The following is an 18,037-nucleotide window of genomic DNA, read 5'->3' as shown; positions in this document are numbered from 1 at the left end:
TCGGTGTTCTTACCCACTGAGCCAACTCTCTAGCACCCTGAAAAAACTTTAAAAAAAATATTTATTTATCATTTTTGGTTGGGGTGACATACCCGGCTCATGTGTAGAGGTAAAGAACATTTTTTTTAGTATTCTCCCCTCCCACTGTGATCGAGAGTTCTGGGGGGGGGGGGTCCAACTCAGGTTTCAAGGTTCTGAGCCATCTTAAGAGTCTTGAAAAAATAAAAACAAAAACAATCCCTTAGATATTCTGTTAAAAACCAGAGACAAAAGCTGGGTGTGGATGGTGGCTTAGGTCTGTAATGGAGGCACCCGGGAGGCTGAGGCAGGAGGATTACTACAAATTTAGGGCCAGCTTATCTTAGGGAGAAAGAGAAGTCAGCCCCTAGCTTAGGAAGGCTCGACGTGTGATTTATGTAGGGCAAAAGCCCTCAGCTCCGGGAGTCCCAAGAGCCTAGACACCTGCCTCTCTGATGTGCTATTGAAAAAAGACAATTACAAAACGCAATTTGATCAACATGGCTTTTTTTCGGAAGACAGATAAAGTGAATCCAAGTCTGTCTCTAAGTGGGAAAACAGGAGAGGCAGCAGGGGCCTGGGGGCTCACAGTTTAGAGCCGATAATCTCTCAGGCCAGGGGGCTGACTGGGCAGCATCCTGGTTCTGGTTCTGTGAGGGAAGCCACTGCTGTCCTGGCTAGAAAGAAGCAGTCAGTTCCCTAGAGGTGACTCCTGCTCCAGGCCATTTTCCTGTGAAAGTGACCTGACCTTCAAGGCTCACTCTGCCTGGAGGGTATTTTGGAGCCTATCAGAAAGATGTTTATCGGTCCTATTTTCTCCAGGAATCTAACCTAACCCCGGAGGGAGAGAGAGAGAGAGAGAGAGTGGCTCCCAAGGAAGAGAGAGGAAAGGCGAGAAACCCAGATCCAGAGGAGAACAAAACAGTTTGTTCTTTACTTTCTACAGAAGCCGGTGCATTCTTTCATTCTTTCCTTCCGTGACTCCACAAGGGTGGGAAGGTGATCTGCTTCTCTTCATGTTGTGCTGGTCTCTGGTTTTCAACAGGTTTAGAATTTTAAAGGCATCTTGAACCTCGCTCTTTCTTTCTTTCTTTCTTTCTTTCTTTCTTTCTTTCTTTCTTTCTTTCTTTCTTTCTTTCTTGTTTGTGCTTTTTTGAGACAGGGTTTCTCTGTGTAGCCCTGGCTGTCCTGGAACTCACTCTGTAGACCAGGCTGGCCTCGAACTCACAGAGATCTGCCTGCCTCTGCCTCTGCTTCCTGAGTGCTGGGACTGTGTACCACTGACACCTGACAGCATTTCTTGTTCTAATTGTGAGGATGGGGAGTGTGCTCTGGGGAGGGGGGCATTGGATGCCCTAGAGCTGGAGTGACAGTCATTTATGAACCACCTGACATAGGCGCTGAGGACAGAACGGAACTCCTCTGCACAAACAGCAGTCACTAAGCACTGAGCATCCTTCCCCGTTTCAAGTTTTTAAAAAAAGGTATGTGTGTCTGTGTGTGTGTGTCTTTGGGAGTGTCTCTGTGTGTGTATATCTGTGTGTTTCTGTGTCTGTGCCTGTGTGTGTGTCTCTGTGTGTGTGTGTCTGTCTGTGTCTTTGTGTGTGTGTGTATGTGTGTCTGTGGGTAGGTGTGTCTGTGTGTGTGTCTATTTGTGTCTTTGTGTGTGTGTCTGTCTGTGTGTGTCTATGTGTCTGGCTGTGTGTATGTATGTATGGCTGTGTGTGTGTGTGTCTGTGTGTGTGTGTATATTTGTGTATGTGTGTGTGTGGTGTGTGTAACTCTGTATGTGTGTGTGTCTCTGTATGTGGTGTGTCTCTGTGTGTGTGGTGTGTGTGTGGTATGTCTCTGTGTGTGTGTGTCTGTGTGGGTGTGTGTGTGTGTGGTGTGTGGTGTGTCTCTGTGTGTGTGTATGGTGTGTGTGGTGTGTGTGTGTCTGTGTGTGTATCTGTGTCTGTGTGTGTCTGTGTGTGTATCTGTGTGTGTGTGGTGTGTATCTGTGTGTGTGTGTCTGTGTGTGTGTATGGTGTGTGTGGTGTGGTGTGTGTGTGTCTGTGTGTGTGGTATGTCTCTGTGTGTATGTGTGTCACTATGTGTGTGTGTGTCTGTGTGTGTGTATGGTATGTGTGGTGTGTGTGTGTCTGTGTGTATATCTGTGTATGTGTGTGTATCTGTGTGTGTGTATCACTGTGTGTGTGTCTGTGTGTGTGTATGGTGTGTGTGTGGTGTGTATGTGTCTGTGTGTGTATCTGTGTGTGTGTGTGTCTGTGTGTGTATCTGTGTGTGTTTGTGTGTGTGGTGTGTATCTGTGTGTGTGTGTGTGTCTGTGTGTGTGGTATGTCTCTGTGTGTATGTGTGTCACTGTGTGTATGTGTGTGTCTGTGTGTGTGTATGGTGTGTGTGTTGTGTGTGTATCTGTGTGTGTGTATCTGTGTGTGTGGTGTGTGTGTATCTGTGTGTGTGTCTGTGTGTGTGTGTGGTGTGTGTGTCTGTGTGTGTATCTGTGTCTGTGTGTGTGGTGTGTGTGTGTGTGTGTATGGTGTGTGTGGTGTGTGTGTGTCTGTGTGTGTATCTGTGTGTGTATGGTGTGTGTGGTGTGTGTGTGTCTGTGTGTCTGTATGTGTATCTGTGTGTCTGTGTGTGTGTGTGTGTGTGTGTGTGTGTACAGCTCAGATCGTCTGAGTTGGCAGCAAGCATCTCCCCCTCTGAGCCACGCCCCCAGCCCGGCCTTACCTTCTTTCCAGAGTTCCCTGGGACGCCCCAGTCCACAGGAGCAGTGTGCAGTCTCCTGACTAGAGCATGGCTGACCTGCTGAGTTCTCCTCACAGTTAACGGCTCCCCCGGCTCCCAAAGGGACTGTGCGGACTCCCCAGCTTCTGCAGCCTCTGCCCGCTGCCTTGGAGCAGGTGTGGCCGGCCCCTCCTCACGGGGTCGACAGCTCCGTTCATCCTGCAGTGTTCCCATCCCCCAAGAACTCCAAAGGTTTCCAAGCTCAGGACCCGGATGTCCCTGCAGTTGGCCGCCCTCCTCTCCCTCCTCCACAGAGCCTGGGTTGGGGGAGGCTCTGAGCTTTGCCCTGGCTCCTGTTGAGTGTACTCGGGTCAGACACCTCTCAGCTCCAGGACAGCTCCTGCCAAGCTCACCGGGCACCTCTGCTAAGCACCGGGCCACTTCTCCATCTTGTTCCTCCCGAATCTCTTAAGACCTCTCACCCTTCCCTCCTCCTCGCTGGGTTTACTACCAGGCCTTCCAGTACCCAGGCTTCTCCAGGGTCTCATCTTACCCGGCACTGAGACAGCTTCTCCATCCACTCTGGTCCTTCTCTTAATTTGTTCAAGGTCTCGGGACTTACACTCGCTGTCACCTCGCTTGGAATGTTCCCTGGCCTCCAAAGTCTCAAGTTCAGTATTCTCCACTGCTTCTGACACATTAGTGTGGCCTGGAGCCCCACTCCTCTCCCCTGCTCTTCGCCACATCCCCCATATTACGATATTAAATAATATTGCAATCTAACACACTCTGTCATCGATGGGTTTATTTGTACATTCGGTTAACCATGACTGGTGTGTTTCCTTCTATGTCCCAATGCCTGGTACAGCATCCAGCCCACAGTAGGTGCTCATTTAATACAGAAACACATGGATTAAAGAAACATGAGTTCAATAATAATATCCAGTGTCTGCATGGCACAGTCCGACACCTATAGTTGAGGAGATGGAGGCAGGAGGACCCAATGTCTGAAGGCAACCTGGGCTCCACAGTGAGACCCTGTCCCCAAAACAAAAACTAAGCCAGAGAAACTACTCAGAGGTTAAGAGTGCTTTTGCAGAGGATGGGGGAGGGGTTCTAGCACCCACACTGTGGCTCCTAACTATCTGTAATTCAGTTCCAGGGAATCAGAGAAACTACTCAGAGGTTAAGAGTGCTTTTGCAGAGGATGGGAGAGGGGTTCTAGCACCCACACTGTGGCTCCTAACTATCTGTAATTCAGTTCCAGGGAATCTGACCCTGTCTTCTGGCATCTACCTGCACTGCATGCATATGGTGCCAAGCCATGAATACAAGCAAAACATTCATATACATAAAATAAAATATATAGGGCTGGAGAGATGGCTCAGTGGTTAAGAGCACTAGCTGCTTTTCCAGAGGTCCTGAGTTCAAATCCCAGCAACCACATGGTGGCTCACAACCATCTGTAATGGGATCCAATGTCATCTTCCTGATACCCTCTTCTGGATTTGTTTTTTGTTTTGTTTTGCTTTGTTTTTGGTTTTTCAAGACAGGGTTTATCTGTATATCCCTGGCTGTCCTGGAATTCACTCTGTAGACCAGGCTGGCCTGGAACTCAGAAATCCACCTGCATCTGCCTCCCAAGTGCTGGGATTAAAGGTGTGCGCCACCACAGCCCGGGCGTTTTTTGTTTTGTTTTGTTTTGTTTTTTGGTTTTGGTTGGACCACTCCTAAAAGAAGCATACACCCTGTTTGTATTCTCTCTCTCTCTCCCTCCTTCAGTCTCTCCTCCCTCCCTCCCTTTCTCCTTCCTTGCAACAGATTCCCCCCACTTACTAGAAGCAACTTTCTTTTACTAAGATTAGTATCAGTAACAAAGTAACCAAGACTGGTTTAAGGAAAGTGCCCTGGCCTCTAAGCATTAGCGCTTTAACTGCTAGTGTAACACTGCATTATCCCTCAGAGCAAAAATCATCCAGAGCTCAGAGGCCCTTAAAACAACAGGTAGGGCCAGCAGGACAGGACGGCTCAGAGGGTAACGCACCTGCTGACCTGCTGCCCGGCCAGTTGGCCCGAGTTTCACCTGAGATGGAGAACAGACTTCTGCAAGTTTCCCTGTGAACTCCACAGACCCACTCACAAACACACGTGCACACTATAAGTAATACACTAGAATCTTTTCACAAAAGAGAACTATTGATCCCACATAGAATCGACTGCCTTCTGGCACGCTCTGCCTCATGTTTGACAACCTCGTCACTGCAGAGCCATCCCTAGCTTTTTCTAACAAGTGAATCGGACTTCTGGGGCGGGGGTGATGGGTGGGGTGGGGTGTTAAGCCCTAGACTTGATTTATGAAAAATGAGCTGCTTTAGGAACACATGACTATTGAAAGCTGAGGCTGGAGAGATGGCTCAGCAGTTAAGAGCACTGACTGCTTTTCTGAAAGTCCTGAGTTCAAATCCCAGCAACCACATGGTGGCTCGCAACCCTTCGTAATGAGATCTTCTGGAGTGTCTGAAGACAGCTACAGTGTACTTGCATGCAATAAATAAATAGATCTTTTAAAAAAAGGAAGGAAGAAAAAGGCAGGAAGGAACCCGGTGCTTTTCACGGGAGTTAATCCATACACGACTCACCCCATCATCTGGAGACCAGCTTGAAGAGGTCAGTAACTAGAGCGAACACCACACCCTGCTTAGCCAGGCCTAGGACTCCAAAGTGCACCCTTTATGCTGGCCCTAGAGATTTTGACTGTCTGCTGCTCTCTGGAGCCCCCAGCCGGCCATAGAGGAAATGGAGCTGCAAAGACCCACAGTCCCCTCTCAGGTCCTTAGGGAGAAGAGTTCCAGCTTAGCCAGGGAGGCTTTGTTCTGCTGACAGAAGATCCGATCGGAAATCCGGTGGCCTCGGCCTCTGAGCTCCAGTCTCACGCGGGGTCTAGTGTAGTCTGGGACCCTCATTATACACCCTGCTTTTCGCTGCTTCCGGGTGCCGCGTGGAGTAGGGAGACTGTGGACCAGCACCAGTTTGGTCCTGGACCTGACTCTGCAAAGCAGCACCACTTTGAGGAAGTAACACCAACCTCACTCCTGGTCACCCAGAGGACATAGGGCGGAGAATTGCAAAAGGAGAGGAGGTGGGAGAAGTGATGACGGGGAGGAATCACTGCCCCGTCTGGTAACCTGACCTTCTATGGCTAACTAACCACTCCCCTGCGGAGCCACAGCAGAGGGACTATGGGAGAGGTATGTGACCGGCGGCCTGGGCCCCAATCAGTCCCGCCTCCCCTCCCGTTGTTGTCCCTGCTGGGGCGCATTCCAGCATCCTAAAGCCATTGGCTAAGGGTATCCAGGGGTATCTAGGAAGGCCAGGTAAGAGGGACTTGACCTGGGCTCCAGGAATCTCAGCCACTGTCTTGTTGTCCTGTTCTTCCACATAAATGTCTGGAGCAATTTTTGGCCCTCTGGAGGGCCTAGGTGCCCTGGATGCTGCGAGCAGCCATCCGCTCGTGTGCCCGCTGTGCCACGCACAGTACGAGCGCCCGTGCCTGCTGGACTGTTTCCACGACTTCTGTGCTGGCTGCTTGTGTGGCCGGGCCACCGATGGCCGCCTGACTTGTCCACTGTGCCAGTAAGTTCCCCAAATCCAGAGAGGGTGAGCTTTGCCTTGGTCCTGGGTGTAGATGGATGAGGTTCTGAGCCTAGGCAGAAGAGATGGGAACAGTCTGGTATCCTAAACAGAGTTATCATTACCCTGACCCCCTACAGTTTAGTCAGGTTAAGGGAAGCAGTTAGGTGACCATTAGCACAAGTTTCCCAGAGTCAGGGGGTTGAGGAGGGCTGGAGGGGAAGGGAGGACACTCAGAATGACCCAGTGAGAGAAGGGGTCTGCCAGGTAGCCATCCTGTTATGACAGGCTTACACAGTCACTGTGCAGGGCAGGGCCCTCAGGACAAGCTGACTGCTGTATTTATATCAGACCCCACTACCCTGATACTGCTATTTTTAGCTCCTGCCTGGAATGTGAAGGGTAGTGGGGAGAGAGTCCTCCAAGGGTGTCCAGATCTTGGCTGCGGCCTTTCTGCAGGCACCAGACCCTGGTGAAGGGTCCCAGTGGCCTCCCACCAGTGGACCGGCTCCTGCAGTTCCTGGTGGACAGCTCTGTGGATGGCGCTGAGGCCGTTCACTGTGCCAACTGTGACCTGGAGTGCAGCCAGCAGGTGAGGGAGCAGAAGGCGGTGGGTGCTGGATGACACGGTCCCTAACACTTATAGCACATCCAGATGTGACCTGAAGACACACAGCACCGATCCATCAGCGACGTCTGCAGCCTCTCTCCGGGATCCCTTGGACCCCCACCATTCATTCACACTGGTGGGGGCAGCAAGATCCAGGAGGGAAGAAATGACTTGAGCCAGTACCCAGATAGGAGCAGGAGTTGAGGCCGTTCAACTTGGCGAGAGCTAACTTCAGGGTCAGGGTGGAGTTATGAGCTATCTTGGGAGCAGTGGCTCAGTTCACAGGCCTAGGGGACCCTTGATGACTGCCTACTACTTTTTTTATTTTGGTTTTTTTCAAGACAGAGCTTCTCTGTGTAGCCCTGGCTGTCCTGGAACTCACTCTGTAGACCAGGCTGGCCTCAAACTCAGAAATCTGCCAGCCTCTGTCTCCCAAGTGCTGGGATTATAGGCGTGTGCCACCACCACCCTGCCTGGCTATTTATTTTATGTGTATGAGTACACTTCATCACACACACCAGAAGAGGGCATCAGATCCCATGACAGATGGTTATGAGCCACCATGTGGTTGCTGGGAATTGAACTCAGGACCTCTGGGAGAGCCGGCAGTGCTCTTAACTGCTGAGCCATCTCTTCAGTTCTGACCGCCTGCTACTTAAGCACTCGGAGGTAGCGAAAGCTGATATTGTTTGCAGCTGTAGGTAGCTGGCTGGAGGAGCAGGGAGCTGAAGGTGAGGCTCCTCATGCAATGGCCGTTTGATGGCCCCAGAGCAGGAGAGAGGCTCAGAAGGGGTACACACCTCAAGCTAGCAAGCTGAGAAAGCTTCACCCAGAAATAAAGATGACAGACAAGGCAGGGGGCGGGGCTATGAGGAAATGGCCTTGACTGCCAATATAAAGAGTGAGAGGAACCAGGCGGTGGTGGTGCACGCCTGTAATCCCAGCACTCTGGGAGGCAGTGGCAGGCAGATTTCAGAGTTCGAGGCCAGCCTGGTCTACAGAGTGAGTTCCAGGACTATACAGACAAACTCTGTCTCGAAAAAACCAAATCCAAAAAAAAAAAAAAAAAAAAAAAAGAGTGGGAGGCCTCAGGGCAGGAGTGAGGGCTCAGTGGTTAGGACACTGGCTACTCTTCCAGAGGGCTGGGATTCCATTGCTGGCACCCACAGGGTGGCTCAGAACTGTCTGTAACTCTCCAGTCCTAGGGGAATCCGTTACCCTCCTGGCTTCCAAGGGCGCCAGGCATGCACGTGTTACACAGACGTACAGCCAGGCAAATAAAGGGAAGTCCTTTTTAAAAAGGGTTGGGCAATGGTGGCACACACCTTTAATTCCAGCACTTGGGAGGCAGAGGCAGGTGGATTGCTGAGTTCGAGGCCAGCCTGGTCTACAGAGTGAGTTCCAGGACAGTCAGGGCTACACAGAGAAGCCCTTCCTTTTTTTTTTTTTTTTTAACCCTTCTGTGTGTCAAGGAACACTTTTTTTTTTTTTAAAGATTTATTTATTATGTGTAATAATAAATAACATCCTTGGCTCTGTCTGAAGACAGACTCCAGAAGAGTCATCAGATCTCATTACAGATGGCTGTGAGCCACCATGTGGTTGCTGGGATTTGAACTCAGGACCTTTGGAGGAGCAGTCGGTGCTCTTAACCGCTGAGCCATCTGTCCAGGCCCAGCACTCTCATCTTGAGATGGGTGTATTAGAGCCCAGTGAAGAGGGTCAGGGAGATGGCACAGCAGGTGGGGACACTTGCTGCCCTCAAGATCTCCGTTTGATTTCCAGAACCCACACGCTTGGTGTGACACTTGGGCATTCACCCACATACACAAGTGAATCGATAAATGTAATTTTTTTAAGTTTTATCGTTCTGCTACTAGGGACTGGAGGAAGGAGCTGGGTTTAGTCCGATCCTTGCCTGGGCTAGGACTGATGCATTCAACGACACGGTGGCTGTGATCCTAGTACTGGGTCCAGTAGAGGTTTTTAACTCTAGCCCGAGGAGGAGAGGGTGATCTGAGCCAGCTCTCGGTCCCCAGGACGCAGAGACCACGTACTTCTGCAACACCTGCGGGCAGCCCCTGTGCGCGCGCTGCCGCGAAGAGACGCACCGCGCGCGCATGTTCGCGCGCCACGACATCGTAGCCCTGGGCCAGCGCAGCCGCGATGTGATCCAGAAGTGTAGTGAGTGAGGCACACCTTGGCCAGGGGTGGGGACCAGGCGGGCATGTCTCCCGGGCTCTCACCACTGCGCCCCACCCCCACCTCCACCCCCAGCGCTGCATTCGGAGCCGTACATCATGTTTTCCACCGACAAGAAGTCGCTGCTGTGCATCCGCTGCTTTCGGGACATGCAGGGGTGGGTAGAGGGATTCGGGACATGCAGGGGTGGGTAGAGGGAGCAGGCAGGGAACGGGAGAAGCGTGGACGGAGCGGACCTTATTAGTTGCTTTCTGTCAGGGAGAGCCGGGCCCACTGTGTGGACCTGGAGTCAGCTTATGTGCAAGGTTGCGAGCGGCTGGAGCAGGCGGTGCTGGTGAGAGCGGGAAACCACGGAGCTGATGATGGGGTGGGAGCTGGGAGAAGCCGGGGGGGGGGGGGGGGGGGAGTGGAGTTGTGACCCTGCTGTTCCCAGGCAGTGAAGGCCCTGCAGACAGCCACGAAAGAGGCCATCGCGCTGCTCCAGGCCATGGTGGAGGAGGTGAGGCACAGTGCGGCCGAGGAGGAGGCAGCCATCCACGCGCTCTTTGGCAGCATGCAGGTGAGGGCTGGGATCAGGAACCTCCAGCCACCCTCATGGAGGTTACAGTGTAGCGGCAGGTGTTTAAGTCAAACTGCCTTTTAGGCATTAATGACAGTTGCCTGGAGAGTTAGAAGATACCAGAGGCTCTCCTAGTCTGGTGTTAGGAGACTGCACCAGAGAGGTGACACTTAAGAAGGTGGCTCTCAGGCAGCGCCATGCAGGAAGGAGGAAGGCTTTGGGCCCCAGGCAGAGCTCTGAGCTAAGCATGCTGCCCGTGTCTATGCCCCGAGGCATTATGGGAGGGGATGGCCGAGCCAGGGACGCGGGTCAGTGGTGGGCTCTCTCTCCCAGGAGAGACTGGCGGAGAGGAGAGCGCTGCTGCTGCAGGCTGTGCAGAGGTGAGTAGTGAAAAGTCCCTGCCCCACCCTGGAGCTCCAGCTCTGAGCCAGAGCCTTGGCGGCTCCACCTCGAGGGGGAGGGGGAGGGGGAGGGACACACAGGCGGCTGCCACCAAAAGTGGGCAGGGGGTTCCCAGTGAAGGAGGAAGAAACAGGGAAGCCCCCCCCCCCAAACACACAGTCGGTGTGAAGCCCACCGTGGTGATGCATGCCTATAATTGTAGCCCTTAGAAGGTAGAGGTGGGCAGATCAGGAGTTCAAAGCCAGCTTCTGCTACACAGCTAGTTCAAAACCAGTCTGGGCCACAGGAGGCTTTGTTTCAACAATCAAAGCAAAACAAAAACCCGAGCTGGGAAATTGGCTCAGTCAGTAAAAGCCACAGAAACGCAAGGATCCAAAGTCACACCTCCGGGGGACACAGTTTAAAATAAGCAGTGGCCAGAGCTATGCTCCCAACCCCCCGGGGGTGGGGGGCGGGGAGCAGAGATAAGATGACCCCTGGGGCTCACAGCCTAGCCAATGGGTGATCTCCGAGTTCAGTGAGATGCTGTCTCAAAAAGCAAGGTTGAGAATACGAAGGAAGACGCCCGATGTGGATCTCTGGCGTCTATGCATATGTATGCATGGTATACACGAGCATCCTGTCACACAAAACGAACAACACACACGCGCGTGTGCACCCACGCATGCGCACACACCACACTAGTGAAGAGACAGGACTGTAGATCCCAAGGTCCTCCAGGTGAGGCAGGCATCCCCTCCCTTGGAGACCATGCAGCCCAGCCTGCCCCTCCCCAGCCAGTACGAAGAGAAGGACAAAGCCTTCAAGGAACAGCTGGCCCACCTGGCCTCCTTGCTGCCCACTCTGCAGGTGAGGTTGAGGGAGTGTGGGGCGGGCCACCGCTCACAGCCCGGACACTGAGCATGCCCTCCGCCCCCGCAGGTTCACCTGGTCATCTGCTCTTCCTTTCTCAGCTTGGCCAGCAAAGCTGAGTTCTTGGATCTGGGTTATGTGAGTGTCCCCAGCTCCTGCAGGACCCCCTCTCCCTGTCTTCAGAGTCCGCCCTGCATAGAGGCTGCATGTCTCACATAGCCTGCAGGCTAACTGGGGGGGGGGGGGGGGAGGCGGGGCCCTGGGCTTCTCTTCCCTTTATGGACCAGGTGAACAACCCCTTTTTTTTCTCCCACACCCCGTGAATCCCTTTTTATTATTATTATTATTATTATTATTATTATTATTATATGTAAGTACACCGTAGCTGTCTTCAGACACTCCAGAAGAGGGTGTCAGATCTCATTACGGATGGTTGTGAGCCACCATGTGGTTGCTGGGATTTGAACTCAGGACCTTCGGGAGAGCAGTCAGTGTTCTTAACCGCTGAGCCATCTGACCAGCCCCCCCGCCCCCCCATCCCTTTTAATAAGCATAATAAGCGTCTGTTCCACCAAACCGCAGCGTCTGTCTGCAGGAGACCCACCTCTCTTCCTATGGATGTGGTAGTGCCTGTTTCTGGACCAGTCCTAAAGGAGGGCTGGAACTTCTAAGGGACGAGGTCAAACATCCGAGAGACTAGCTCCAGTGCCTTCAAGGCCTCCATTTCTCTCTCCCACCGTGGCTGCCACCTCCTTGCCACACCCCCTTGTCCTGAGCTCCTTCCCCTGTGGCAGGAGCTGATGGAGAGACTTCAAGGCATCGTCACGCGGCCGCATCGCCTGAGACCGGCTCAGAGCAGCAAGGTGCAGGGGCGCCCCGTCCGGGGTCCGGGGTCGGGGTCGGGAGACAACCCGTTAGGAGAAGAGCCAGCCGCTCATGACCCAATCCCCGATCCAGATCGCCAGCGACCACCGCGCAGAATTCGCCCGCTGCCTGGAGCCGCTGCTGCTGCTGCTGGGGCCCCGCCGGGCTGTGTCCACCGTGGGCGGCGCCAACACGTGAGCTAACAGGCTAGCGAGCCGCAGCACCGAGAAAGGCTCCCGCACACCTTTCCCCTCCAGAGCGCCCAGCACCGCACTTGGGATCTGGGCCGGGCGACAGTCTGAGAGGGAGGGACGAGGAATAAATAGCCTTTGAGAAGAACGCCCCGGGCAGGCGGGCAGCTTGGTCAGGAACAGCGGCGGAGAGACTGGGTGCTCCTTACAGGCTGGACACTTTCAGGGGCGCGGCGGGGTGGGGTGGGGTGGGGTGGGTGGGTGCAGAGTCATTATGAATCAGAGTTCCCGCCACAGTTTAAAGTGCAGCCCAGAGCTAAGAGCAAGTGAGACCAGTTGTTAGCTCAGACCTTGAGTGTCACGGGAGTGAGCGCACCTGGGTGTCCCCAGATCCAGCCCGGGGTGGGGTGGCTTTTAGAAAACGCCATATCACGTCGTTGCCCTTCCTTTGGCCTTGCCAGGAGCCCTTGAGAGCTTCCAAGAGGTCCATCCTGCAGGGGGGTCGAGGGGCCAGTGGCCCCCTGAGCCGCCAAGGGAAGAGAAGACGGACCCTCTCCCCTATGCACCCTGGCTTTCTCCGCAGGGTGGCAGCGGGCTCAAGCCCCAAGGTGCTGAAGACACCCAGCTGTCCCTCCTCAGTGGGGAAGATGTCAGGGTCACCCGTCCAGAAACCCTCGCCACACCGGTCCATTAGCACGAAGGTGCTCCTGGCCGAGGGCGAGGACACACCCTTCACAGAGCACTGCCGCCATTACGAGGATTCCTACCGGGTGAGGGGGCTGGGCAATGGCGGGGTTGTGAGGCCCCGCCTCTTCTCCGTTAAGCTCCTGTTGTCCGGCTGGAAGCCACGCCTCCCCAGGAGGACCCTGCAGTATCCACGCCCCCTCTCATCTCCTGCCGCAGGGTCTGCAGGTGGAGGTGCAGAACCTGAAGGACCAGGTGCAGGAACTGCACCGAGACCTCACCAAGCACCACTCCCTCATCAAGGCGGAGATCATGGGGGATATCCTGCACAGGTCCCTGCTGCTGGACACGCAGATCGCTTCTGAATACACCTTCATGGAGGGAATGAGAGCGACCTTCCAAGAGGTAACCTCTCCTAAGGAGCGGAGGGAGTACCTTGCCGACGCTCGTGCTGGGGGTCCTGTGGCTGGAGGCTTTGCTCCTGAGAAATACCTGTGGCTGCGTGGCTCCCAGAGCAGAAACACCAAGCGGTGAAACGTCTCTTTCAGATTTGGGAGGACTCCTACCAGCGAGTAGCCACCCAGCAGGAGATTTATGAAGGTCCCAGCAAGTGGTGCTCACTGTTAATCCGCATGGGAGCAGGGGAGGGCAGTCAGGCACTAACCGGCCTCCCACACCCCCTTGTTCTTTGCCAGTGTTTTGGCCTTAGCCTGCACCTGGGGTTAGGATCCGGGGAGTGGAATGTCCACGCTGCATGCTGCTCCTTTGGATCGCAGATGTCACTTTAAGTTAGCGTCTCTAGGTGGTACCAGGCTTGGGAGCAAGAATCTAACACCGACGGCCAACACTCTGGCCTCGACCTTACAGCCCAGCTCCACGACCTTCTCCAGCTGAGGCAGGAGAATGCCTATCTCGCCACTGTCACCAAGCAGATCACGCCCTACATTCGCTCCATCGCCAGGGTGAAGGAGCGACTGGAGCCCAGGTGAGGATATATGGGAAAACGCCGGTGGGGGGGTGGGGAAGCCTGCCGCTCAGGCTGGCAGGGTCTGGCAAACCAAGTATTAGAATCTGCAAAGATGCCGGGTGGTGGTGGCGCCCGCCTGTAATCCCAGCACTCTGGGAGGCAGAGGCAGGCGGATTTCTGAGTTCTAGGCCTGGTCTACAGAGTGAGTTCCAGGACAGCCAGGGCTACACAGAGAAATCCTGTCTCCAAAGAAAAAAAAAAGAATCTGCAAAGGTCTGCCTAAGAGGTGGTGGCATACTCTACGGGCTGAGGCAGGAGGATTGCTGTAAGCCCGGGGCTAGCCTCATCCACTAAGGCAGACAAAACAAAAACAAAAAAGAAAAACTCCTAAGAAGTGTTAACTGAGCAGGCGAGGTCCAGGCGCTGCTGTCTTACTTTTCTCCGAAGACATCTTGCTTGTGTCTTGAAATTTCACAGGGTGAGGAGATTCCAGCTACTGTGTTTCCTCTCAGTCTGGAAGCCCATGTCTTTTGTGTTGGGTTTGGAGCTGACTTGACCGGTTCTCCTTTGGATGGGGCCCTGTGGGCTCTGGGAATCAAGCAGCACCCCCCACCCCATGGCAGCAGGCCCCCTCTGACTTTCCAGTTCCCTTCGCTACACTGTTCCCAGTGCTGCCATCTCCTGGGGACACTCTCCTGCCACTTGAGGCTGTGTAGGAAGCTTGGCTTTCTTCTTCAGGAAGCTCGTGGGAAAGGCCGGCTTCCTCCGAATTAGCCTTTGTCCAGTGTTGCCACTGACCCTGGGTCTCTAAGCCTGCAGGGAGCTGCTCTTCCTCTCCCTCTCTCTCATCACCCTGCTCCTCCCCTATCTCCTCCCATGTGCGCGTGCACGCTTACGCTAAGGTCTAACCCTGACATTGGGCGATCCAGACACGTGCGCTATGGTGAGCTGCCACACCTTGGTCCCGGGTCTCTGGTTTAAAAGCACTGAAGTGATAGATGCCCCCTAGTGCCCCCTAGCACACCTGTGCCCCACTCACCCCCAGCTGCATCCTTCTAGGTGTCTGTGGGCGGGTGTCCAGGCTCTGCAGCTTAGCAGTGGTCAACACAAGTCTGAACATGACCCCGCCACATCCAACTGCTATGGTGGCCAACGGCATCATGTGTGGTCAAAGCCTGGGGCCCACCTCATTCCCTTTCTCGTCTGTGCCTTTTCTCTCTCTTTTTTTTTTTTTTCTTTTGGTTTGTTTTGTTTTTTCAAGATGAGGTTTCTCTGTGTAGCCTCGATTGTCCTAGAACTCATTCTATAAACCAGGCTGGCCTCAGACTCAGAGATTCTCCTGCCTCTGCCTCCCAAGTGTTAGGATGTTCACACTGTCCCTTGCTGTGACCCAAGTCAACCCTCCTGTGCCCTTCAAGGTGTCCCACAGTCACATTTTAAGTCTACAATTTCGATTGCAACAGGGCCTGGCAGCTCTCCAGGGCCCCTCTGCCCACCTGTCTGGCCCCACAATACCCTGGCCAAGGTGGCCTTTTGGCCCCCCAGGGAGCTGCTGCACTAGCTTCCAATGTCTGGACCTCTGCCTGAAAGGTTTGTATTCCTTTCACTGAGGTCAACAAAAGACTCCCCATATGACCAGCTAGGCATGTCGTCATTCCACATTACCTGACCTTTGTCCTGAGGCGTCTCCCCCAGATAGCTTGTGAGAGCCAGGCCTTGCCAGGGCCTGCATATTGTTACAGCCAGAGGCTCCAGCAGGCCTCAGGGCCTTGGTAGATCTTCCCAGACCAAGGAAGAGGAGTTAGTGTGCCCTAGGTGTCTACTGCCTCGTGGTCTGGGTGCAGTGTAAAGTTGAGGGCACCAGCTGGGACCTTGCTGCTCTTATGCAGCCTGCACGGTTTCTCTCCCCCAGGTTCCAGGGACCTGTGGATGAGCACAAGGAGCATGGGCAGAACATGTATGATGAGACCCCAGCCAGGTAAGGCAGGTTCTTTCCAGCCTGAGCGGGAGGGAGTGATCTGGCGAGAGACAGACTTTGGGGCGAGCTGATCCCTCAGAAAGCCAGCGCAGCTCCTGGAAACCATCAGACACCCAGGTTCACCTGCAGTGCCAGCAGGCTGCTCCCAGAACACTCTGAGAGCTAGGAGGAGCCTGAGCAGCTGGAGCCATTCCCTGAGAGGGCCTAGGTTGTAAAACACAACCAGGGGAGATGGCTCAGGTACAAACGCTTGACCCCCGATAAAAACTGTTGAGTGTTATGCCCGGCAGTGGTGGCCCACACCTTTAGTCCCAGAACTTGGAAGGCAAGAGGCAGGAGGATCTCTGAGAGTTTGAGGCAAGGAAATGTAAATAAATAAATAAACTTGGAAAAAATATATACACCCCTCCCCCAACAGTCAGGGCCACATAGTGAGGCCTTGCCTCAAAACAAAAACAAAACCAGAAAGCTGGGTGTCATTTCAGCACTGGAGATAGGAGGAGCCCTGGGGCTTGCTGGCCACCATCAAAGCCTGCCTAGGCCAGTGAGAGACGGTCTTCCCTCTCAGTGTGCCTGGGGCCTGAGGAACAATCCCCTAGGTTGTCCTCTGGCTCCTACATGCACGTGTGTGTAACGTGTAACAGGCAAGCACACACACATACACCCACACGGTTAAGTTGTGCTAGAGACATGGAGGTGAGACTGCAAGGGCTTTAAGCTAGCCTGGGCTACTTGGAGAATTCAGGCCAGTGTAGCAGGGGCTACACTGCAACATGAAAACTCGCAACCAGAACAAGAAAGCAGAAACAGGCGAGTGTCAGTCACTGTGAGGAAGAGGCCTTGTGCTCAGGGCTGGCTGAGAGTGTGCTGAGGGCAGAGCAGGAGGGTCTCCTGCTGCACAAGGCTCACGTTTGCTGTAGGGCAGCCCCCGGCCGCAGGCCCCACCAGACTGAGCTGCTGAAACACTTAGATGTCCTGGTGTTTGAGCTGCCAACAGCCATGACCTGGGATGACCTCTGCCGGCGGCAAGGCTCAGGGGCAGGCGCATTACCACCTTCCTGCCTCTGTGGGTGCCCATTATGAAAGCTGGCCACAGTGAAGTGACGGGGACAGGGTCATCCAGCTCACTGTCAAACTGTTCTTCAGGGCTGATCCAGGATGCGCCATTGAAAAGAGAGACAAGGCTTCTGAGCCCAATGGAAGCAGCTGGGCCCTGAGCGGCCTCCCAGAAGGGCCCTCACTAAAGAACCAAGACCACCTCAGACCCAAGCTGGAAGCTGGAGATGAGGGCTGGAGAGCTGGCTCGGGGCCTAAGGGGGCTTGCTACCAAGCCTGACAGCCTGGACCAGCATGGCGGAAGGAAAGAACTAACTCCCACGCACATAGGCAGCAAAGGAGACATGTAAAATCTCCCAATGAGGGTAACTCCCGCGTGGCGTGGAGAGAGCAGCTCAGTAACCGGGTCTGAGTGAGCTGGGCCAGGCCAGGCAGTTAGCTTTCTCAGGACTGGCACACAAGCTGTGGGCATGGCTCAGAGGTTAGGGGCACTGCTGCTCTTTCTGAGGCCCTGGAGTTCGGACCTCAGCACCCACAGGGTGCTCACAACCACCTCGAACTCCAGTCCAGGGCATCTGACGCCCTCTTCTGGCCTCCATGGGCACCACATGTGTAGCACACAGACATATGTGCAGGTAAAATACATACAAAAATAAATCTTAAAAAAATGTGCGGGCAGTGGTGGCACACACCTTTAATCCCAGCACTTGGGAGGCAGAGACACAGGGATTTCTGAGTTCAAGGCCAGCCTGGTCTACAGACTGAGTTCCAGGACAGCCAGAGCTACACAGAGAAACCCTGTCTCGAAAAACCAAAAAAAAAAAAAAAAAAAAAGTAAGCTTCAGGGCCCACAATCTGCTCCGGGAGGCCAACGATTCCCTTCCATTCACATCTTAAGAGGACAGAGCTTGACTCAGCTACACAGCAAATTCCAGTTTTACGTATACCACACAGACACGATTACAGGGTGACACCCTGCACTGCTCTTGGTGCCCACAGGCGCTAAAGGAGTGGGTCCCACCTTGGGTCGCAGCTCCTCTGAGTGCTGTGTCAGGGATCCTGCACGTCAGAGATTTACATTACTGCTCATAACAGTCGCAGGATTAGTTCTGAAGTAGCAGTGAAGGAATTTCATAGCTGGGTCACCACACCGGGAGGAACTGTACTAGAGGGTGACAGCGCCAGGAAGCTTGAGAGCTGCTGCGCTAAGAAAGCCAGGTAGACAACACACAGATGATTCCATGCTGGACTCTCTAGATGTGATGATCGCGTGTAGTTCTGCATCTTACAGTCA

General features: G+C 53.9%; 1 protein-coding gene across 1 annotated transcript; it reads left to right on the top strand.

Moving 5' to 3' along the window:
- The first annotated feature begins 5,566 nt into the window (after positions 1 to 5,566).
- Positions 5,567 to 18,008, top strand: Rnf207 (ring finger protein 207). The gene is made up of 17 exons (XM_052178297.1): positions 5,567 to 6,381; positions 6,838 to 6,970; positions 9,028 to 9,172; positions 9,266 to 9,347; positions 9,449 to 9,524; positions 9,624 to 9,749; positions 10,083 to 10,129; positions 10,928 to 11,000; positions 11,073 to 11,141; positions 11,798 to 11,866; positions 11,961 to 12,061; positions 12,642 to 12,828; positions 12,962 to 13,147; positions 13,291 to 13,342; positions 13,610 to 13,727; positions 15,622 to 15,687; positions 16,834 to 18,008. Exons 1-17 carry the CDS (start codon positions 6,191 to 6,193, stop codon positions 17,021 to 17,023), a joined length of 1,911 nt encoding a protein of 636 aa, XP_052034257.1. The 5' UTR covers positions 5,567 to 6,190; the 3' UTR covers positions 17,024 to 18,008.
- The last annotated feature ends 29 nt before the right edge of the window (positions 18,009 to 18,037 follow it).

The sequence above is a fragment of the Apodemus sylvaticus genome, chromosome 3 (genome assembly GCF_947179515.1).
Source record: "Apodemus sylvaticus chromosome 3, mApoSyl1.1, whole genome shotgun sequence".
Taxonomy (NCBI): domain Eukaryota; kingdom Metazoa; phylum Chordata; class Mammalia; order Rodentia; family Muridae; genus Apodemus; species Apodemus sylvaticus.
This window is presented reverse-complemented; position numbering and strand designations above follow the sequence as displayed.